This window comes from Lissotriton helveticus, chromosome 7, assembly GCF_964261635.1.
Source record: "Lissotriton helveticus chromosome 7, aLisHel1.1, whole genome shotgun sequence".
In the NCBI taxonomy this organism is placed as follows: domain Eukaryota; kingdom Metazoa; phylum Chordata; class Amphibia; order Caudata; family Salamandridae; genus Lissotriton; species Lissotriton helveticus.
Window position 1 is genome coordinate 1430168696 of NC_136068.1, and position 8436 is coordinate 1430177131.

The 8436-nt window shown below is 42.7% G+C and overlaps 1 protein-coding gene across 1 annotated transcript; it reads right to left on the minus strand.

Annotated features, from left to right (window-relative positions):
* Nucleotides 1-391: 391 nt before the first annotated feature.
* LOC144769506 (general transcription factor II-I repeat domain-containing protein 2-like) lies at nt 392-2278 on the minus strand. The gene has a single exon (XM_078653639.1). The coding sequence runs from the start codon at nt 2276-2278 to the stop codon at nt 392-394; it is 1887 nt and encodes a 628-aa protein (XP_078509765.1).
* Between the last annotated feature and the right edge of the window lie 6158 nt (nt 2279-8436).

The following is an 8436-nucleotide window of genomic DNA, read 5'->3' on the forward strand; positions in this document are numbered from 1 at the left end:
AAGAAATAAATAGTTCAGAACTACCTTATCTGGTTTAAAAAAAGAACTAAAATTGCATGGTAATGTCTGAAAGTTTGGTTGAATGTTTGTGTAGAGCATGGGTACTCACAAAGTTTCTGTCGGGGCCAAATTTACAGTGTGCTTTGTGGCCGAGGGCCGCACTGTTAGGGGTGGGGTTAGTGGGGGCGAGATCAGTGAGGGGCGGAGCTAGAGTAAAAAAAAACCTGTTTCAAAACATTAGACAATGCGACCATGCTGTATTTCAAAATCAGATGCAACTACAAAGAGCACATTTTGATAATACATTTTTATTTGAAGGCCTTTAGTGAAAGTAGAATAGCAAGTACAAAGGCAAATGGAAAGGGTAAAAGTATTTTGCAAGGCACAGAGTTTATGCACTAATTTTACACTTCATGTCTGCAATTAATTTCTTGTACTCTGGAACCTTTTCAGAGAGTGCAAGTCTCAGGAGGTGATCCAGATGTGCATCAGTCAGTTTGTTTCTCAGTTTATTTTTCAAAACACCCATTGTAGAAAAGGAACACTCGCATACATATGTGGACCCAAACATGGTAAGTATTCTTTGTGCCAATGTAAAAAGAAGAGGGAATTTTTCAGATGGCACACTTTTCCAGAAATCTTCTGGTTCCCTCCCCAAGAAAGAGGACTCAAGCACAGAGCTGTATTGCATATCAATTAGTTCCATCTCAGCGTGTGCCCTTTTCAAACCAAGAAGTTCAACAGCTTCAAGATTCCTTGCACTAACCATCCATGGGTTTTCTATAAGCCTGAAAAGTGGGGTGAGAACTCTAAACTGAGAGAATCGCCTCTTAATGTTCCCAGACATTTCTTCCAGATACACACACAGATTAAGACTGAACAACATTTCCTGAGCTTTTTCAACCCTCTGCGTTAAAGCCTGCAACTTTGGAAAGTGTGTAAGATCACCATCGTTCAACTGCTCTCGGAACAGCTCGAGTTTACTTTCAAAGGAGTAGATGGCACTCATCATTGAGGACACCAGTTTCTGTCTACCTTGAAGTGCCAGATTGAGAGAGTTTAAATGTGAGAAGATGTCACACAGAAAACGGAGCATGGTGAGCCATTGCAAATCATATAATTCTGGGAAGGACTGCCCTCGACTAATTACAAATTGTTCAATTTCTGGAAGCAAAGTAATAAATCTTTCTAGCACTCTACCTTTGCTCAACCACCTAACTTCAGTATGCAACAACAGGTCTGCATGTTCACATTCGGCATCCCTCAGCAATAATTTAAAAAGTCTGTGGTTGAGTGCTTTTGCTCGTATAAAATTAACAATTCTCACAACTTGCTTCATAACATCATTTAGTTGTCCTTGTTTTATTTTCGCGCACAATGCTTCCTGATGTATTATGCAATGATAATCAATTAAAGTGGAGGATTGAAGTTTTTTTCTTAACAGAGATACAAACCCCTTCTCATGTCCAATCATGGAGGGTGCCCCATCTGTAGTAATACTTACAAGATTGTTCAATGGCAGGTGATGAGATTCAAAGAAATTACACATGCTGGCCAACACATCCTCTCCTCTTGTGTGACCATGCAATGGCAAAAGGCAGAGGAGCTCTTCCTTTGGAATGATTTCTTGTTCCAAATACCTCACCCAAATCATTAACCGAGCCACATCACCTACATCTGTGGACTCATCAACAGCAATGCTAAAGAAAGGGGACATCTTGACAGCCTTGATGACCTGTGCGAGAACATTGTCACCCATTGACTCGATTCTACGTGTGCATGTGGAATCTGACAGTTGTAGTGCCCCTATTTCCTTCATGATGTTGGATTTATTAGGATAGTGGGCAAATAAAATGTCTGCTGCCGAGAGAAAACACTTCTTAACCAGCTCTGCGTCTGTAAATGGCTTTTTATGTTTTGCTAGCAAGTAGCAAATTTGGAAGGATGCCTCGGTTACAGCTTCAGATTCTTTCATCTGGCACAGAAAGAGCTTTTGTTGGGAAAGAAGGGCTTGCTTTAGTGATGCCACCTTCGCAGAACGCGGTTTTGAGGACATTGGAAAGTTTTCTGCGAAGTCAGAATGTCGTGTTTTATAGTGCCGCTCCAGGTTATATCTTTTGAGCACATTAACCTTTTCTTTGCAAAGGAGACAAGTAGCTTTATCTTTTGGACATTCCACAAAAAGATATTCTTCTTCCCACGAAGTATGGAACACCCTGTGTTCACTCTGTATGGATCTGGGTCTTTTGCAAGACTTTGTTACCGGGCTGTATGCCATTTCTTTTGGATTTCTATGAACACTGCAGGGAAACAGGATTTGTGTTCACGACCGATGGCACGACCCCGTTTCACGACCGATGGCACGACCCCGTCTCACGACCGATGGCACGACCCCGTCTTACGACCGATGGCACGACCCCGTCTCACGACCCATGGCACGACCCCGTCTTAAATACAGAGCTCTTCACAAAGCAACGAGGTGACACTGGAGAGCTGCTATTTGGGGGGAAACATGTTTGAAAATAAAATTTGTGTTAAAAAATGTAAATGTCCACATTTAGTGTTTACTTCTCACAGCATATTTTGACAGTGCCCTATGTGCACATATTTAGATTCATTTGTGCATTCAAGCTAATAATTAGATATTGGCACTTCACAAATGAAACATCTTGGTATCACATTTCTCATGTACAGCTATCCCCCTACTTGAGAGCATTAGTGAAATGAAGAAAGAAATAACATGAGACCACCCTTTCTTAATAAATTAAGTTTACATTTGTACAGTGCATCTGTGTTAGGATGTTATGTACCTTTAAATAAAGTCCCCACGAGAGCGCTCGTGGAGTGTTCAGTGTAGAACTCCTGGGACAGCAGTTGCTGCCGGGAGAGCTGTAGTATGGACGTAAATAAAGGAAGCTAAGATCTACACCGTGGTAACGTCTTCCTTTCACTGGCGACGAGGATGGGATCAGATGGTAAAGTAGAGGTTATTGCTTTCGCCTCCAGAACCCTCCGGGGAGCGGAAAGCACTTATTCAACCATTGAGAAAGAGGCGTTGGCTTTATGGTGGGGGGTACAACATTTCAGAAATTTTCTTTGGGGAAATCACATTGTACTCAAGACTGACCACAAGCCCCTTGTAGATCTTTTCACTACTAAAGGTGGAGGGAGGGCTTCTCCTCGCATTGCCAAGTGGCAATACAGACTCAATGAATTTGATTATCATCTAGAATACGTTCCTGGGATAAGAAACAATGTGGCTGATTGTTTATCCAGATTGCCTCTCCCTCATGTCGACATAGAACACGGTAGTGAAGAGTTAGAAATGGTGTGTGCAGTAAATTCTGTATCTGAAACTGGAATCACATTGTCTGAAGAAGATTGGAAATTGGCTATGTCTGAAGATAAGAATTTATGCAGTGTAATGGACTACTTGATTAATGGGTGGCCCGATGACAGGTCCTTACCTTCAGAGTTAGTGCCATTCAGGAGAATTTGTGATGAACTATCTTTAATTGATGGTGTTTTACGAAGGGGTGGTCTATTAGTGGTGCCGAATACTCTTTGTAAAAAGGTGTTGGATTTAGCTCATGTGGGTCATTTGGGCATTCGTGCAATGAAGAGAAGAGTACGTGAAGATTTTTGGTGGCCTGGAGTGGACAGAGCGATCGAACACTGTGTTCGTGATTGTAGTGCTTGTGTTCTCAGTGATAAATCTCAAGTCACGAGTCCTACTCCAGTAACTCCCATACAAGTTAAGGAATTGCCATGGCACAAATTGGCGTTTGATGTGGCCGGGCCATTTTACAATCTTGGAGTCACTCCGAAATATGCATTGGTCTTAATTGATTACATGTCAAAATGGCCGGAGGTTAAATTTGTAGAATGCATGAATTCAGCCACTGTCATAAATTTCTTTAATGACGTATTTTTGCGGGAAGGTTGGCCTGAAGAGTTAGTGTCCGATAATGGCACTCAATTAGTGTCAAGTGAAATGGAAAGTTTTCTTAAATTACATGGGATCAAGCACATCCTCACTTCTTTATATCATCCTTCAAGTAATGGATTGGTTGAACGGCTTAACCGTGTGATCAAGGATCAATTACAACTAGCCAACATCAATAGTTTGAATTGGAAGAAAGTAATTGCAGACATGCTGTGGGCGTTAAGGGTTACTCCAAATTCCAGCACGGGTGTCTCACCTTTTACTTTACTCAGAGGAAGAGTGGCAGGCTCAGAATTAAACAAAGATTGGATGTTGAGAAAAGAAGTAGATGTAGTCAAGCTGGGCAAAGTAGCAGATGTCAGAGCATGTACTCAGGCCAAATATGCTCAGAGTAGTTTTAGGTCGTCCCCAGTGCAGTCGGGGGATTGGGTCAGGATAAGAAAACCTATGCTGTTGCGTAAAGGATTAGCTCGTTTTTCTCCTCCTGCTTTGGTCAAAGAAGTTAAGGACCATGTTGTAATTCTGGAAAATGGGAAAATTTGGAACAAATCACGTGTTTCCATTATTCCTAAGCATAAAGAGGAGTTTGTTAGAAGCAAATTTGGATTGAAATCCAGCGAGGTAACCACCCCTGACTCGAGTGCAACGTCTCATAATGACAATCCAGATATTTTGACTACTGTCAAACCAAATGTTGAATCAAGTGACACGATTACCAAACGGTGTTCTACCAGGTACAAACGTATTCCTGAAAAATTTCGAGATTTTGTCACATACTGAACAGTCATTGCTCATATGTTAAGTTCTATTATATATGTTTCTACCAATTATTAATCAATTATTCAATCTGATTATTTTGTTTAGGGAGGGGGTGGGTTAATTGTGATTAATTTCATTTTGTTTGAATCAATTGAGGGAAAGGGGATGTGTTAGGATGTTATGTACCTTTAAATAAAGTCCCCACGAGAGCGCTCGTGGAGTGTTCAGTGTAGAACTCCTGGGACAGCAGTTGCTGCCGGGAGAGCTGTAGTATGGACGTAAATAAAGGAAGCTAAGATCTACACCGTGGTAACGTCTTCCTTTCACTCCACTACCTCAAATGCCTTTCCATATTACCCAGACAGGTGAAGTAGTAGCTAAGCAAAATATCCTGCCACTTGCAATAGTGAACAGAAGTCTAGAGGTCCTGGCAGGTCACATATGGTAGAGAGGGCCCTGCGCTCTGGCAGTCGTTGGGGCAGAGAGTCCTGCCCTCTGGCAGTCGCTAAGGAAGAGGCATTACTTCCCTGCAAAATTCCTCTGCAGAAGTGAAACTATGTGCCAGATTTACCACTTATTCATGCAGAGCAGTGCAGCAAATGTGCTGCATGAAAAGGAGAGGAGAAGAGTGCCATATTTACAGAAATATGACACTCTTCTCCCCTTTCCCTAGCACAAGTGCTGAAATCACCAACTGTGCGCGAGAGACATATTTGCGCCATAGCACAGGGTGTCTCTGTGAGTCTACTGTAGGTTTTGTTCTTGGGTGAAACCCTTCCAGTACAAAAAATTATGCATAAGCTGAATTTAACTCTTTCCCCTCTTTGGTATTTAATTTGTCATATTCAGATATATCAGATACAACCAGTAACATTATACCTGCAACAAGTCAGGACTATTGGCTTTGCCAATGGTTGTTAGTTGCATAAGATAAATAACCAACAAATATGGCTTTGTTGTATATAAAAGTATTATATTGAAAATGCTTCAGTTCTGAAAAGATGACTGCGAAAGAACTAAACCCATTCTATTTGAAATTACATCAGAATCTTTGAGGAGTGATGCTGCTACTGAGATGGTATTTTTTTTCACCCGGAGGGCGAAAATGGAGACCCCGATAGTTGTTAGTTGCATAAGATAAATAAGCAACAACTATGCCTTTGTTGTGTAATATATATGCTTCAGTTCTGAAATGATGAAACTGTGAAAGAAGTTAAACAACAACAGTATTGAAACACGGACCTTTAGAAAGACATTGATAAGCTGGCTTTTTAATCAGTAAACATCCCCTGCTGCCCTCAATTCCTCATGAGTGTTGTCTTTCATTTTTTCTTTCTTTTTGGCGAGTGCCTAGACAACTTTGGGTATTAGGAGCGCTTTAAAAATCCTTTATTCGTTTAACTTTCATTTCAGAGTGCAAGATATTATACAATATTCTAAACCCGCTCTTTTATAACTTTCAATCTAACTGTAGTACAATCACGCAAATATTTTAGTCACACATCGATATGCAAACATTCGGTTTGGTATTAGTTACATTGACAGAATAATGTATTTATTTTTATTTATTTATAAAGTTTTATATAGCGCGAACAAGATCCCGAAGGATGGATGGAAGAACATGCGATGCCAGAGTGCGGCTTTGTGACACAGATGATTGTCTTGTGGGCACGGGTGTAAGTAACACAGGCCATTGTAGAGTGCATTTTAAAGCCCAATTTTCACATAAATTTGCTAAAAAGCAGCCATGGGATCTAAAAGGGCTCTTGTTAAATATTTGATTCCTTTTATAGTGTGCCAAGAAAACGAAACCGGACACTTCTCAGGAGTTTAACCCATTTTTTTCAATGTGCTATCATTGCCCACATATGCCAACAAGTATTGGCAAAGCCAATAGATTTTGCACTGTTGACATATTGGCTTTCTAATTACTTTTTTGTCAATTGGCAAAATCATAGCATTGGCAAAGAAAAAAGGCACGTTGATAAGGCCGCTGCTACTCACCCTAAAATTCTGTATGTGTGTGCATGCATAATGACATATGCATGCATGCGTGTGTGTGTGTGTGTGTGTGTGTGTTTGTCACTATTCATCCCTGTGCCTATTGCTTTTCTTTTGTCTTTAAGTATCCATCTAAGATGGTAGATGACGCTTAAACTGGCAAAAGTTCATTGTATATAATGGAGTGGCCTGGCAGCAAATGGCAACTGCTGGGCCCTCCGAAGAAATACTAAATAATCTTAAATAAAAGACACTTTGGGGGGGTGGAGGAGAAGGTGAGATGCAGGCGGAGTAAAGCAATGGGGATTAGTCAAGAAGCAATGGAGCAAAGGAGGCGCACAAAAGGGATATAGGCATTACAGAGCAGCCTGTCAGCAAAGGCAGCTTCCAGTCCTCACAAGTAAGCTTGGGTTAGGGGCACCATGGAGGAGTTGGTTGAGGGAGGCGTGTGAAAAAGAAGCAAAAGGCAGGAGAAGCTTTTGAGGCATTACAGTCAGTGTCGATGTCCCATGTCACCATACTCACCATGAAAACACAACAATGATGGACAGAATGTGGATCAATGTCACACATTCACCCCAGTCCAAAGATCTGGGCCCAAATCCATCGTTTTTCCACTCCACACCACCCTGGGTTAGACAATGGCGATATGCAAATCAGCGCTGACCCTGTGTCCCATGGGAACAGTCCAGTCCGAACTACAAAAGCCATGTCCTTCCCAGAACGGAAACAAGCATCCGAGGACCGGCCCGGTTTCGAGGTAACATCTCTCTTCAGCCCGGCTAGCTTGATTCCAGTGGTGTGGAGTGCCTGGGACTCACGTCTGAGCATCCCCAGTACACTTAGAGCGGTAACTGCAAACACAACAATGATGGACAGAATGTGGATCAATGTCACACATTCACCCCAGTCCAAAGATCTGGGCCCAAATCCATCGTTTTTCCACTCCACACCACCCTGGGTTAGACAATGGCGATATGCAAATCAGCGCTGACCCTGTGCCCCATGGGAACAGTCCAGTCCGAACTACAAAAGCCATGTCCTTCCCAGAACGGAAACAAGCATCCGAGGACCGGCCCGGTTTCGAGGTAACACCTCTCTTCAGCCCGGCTAGCTTGATTCCAGTGGTGTGGAATGCCTGGGACTCACGTCTGAGCATCCCCAGTACACTTAGAGCGGTAACTGCAAACACAACAATGATGGACAGAATGTGGATCAATGTCACACATTCACCCCAGTCCAAAGATCTGGGCCCAAATCCATCGTTTTTCCACTCCACACCACCCTGGGTTAGACAATGGCGATATGCAAATCAGCGCTGACCCTGTGCCCCATGGGAACAGTCCAGTCCGAACTACAAAAGCCATGTCCTTCCCAGAACGGAAACAAGCATCCGAGGACCGGCCCGGTTTCGAGGTAACACCTCTCTTCAGCCCGGCTAGCTTGATTCCAGTGGTGTGGAGTGCCTGGGACTCACGTCTGAGCATCCCCAGTACACTTAGAGCGGTAACTGCAAACACAACAATGATGGACAGAATGTGGATCAATGTCACACATTCACCCCAGTCCAAAGATCTGGGCCCAAATCCATCGTTTTTCCACTCCACACCACCCTGGGTTAGACAATGGCGATATGCAAATCAGCGCTGATCCTGTGCCCCATGGGAACAGTCCAGTCCGAACTACAAAAGCCATGTCCTTCCCAGAACGGAAACAAGCATCCGAGGACC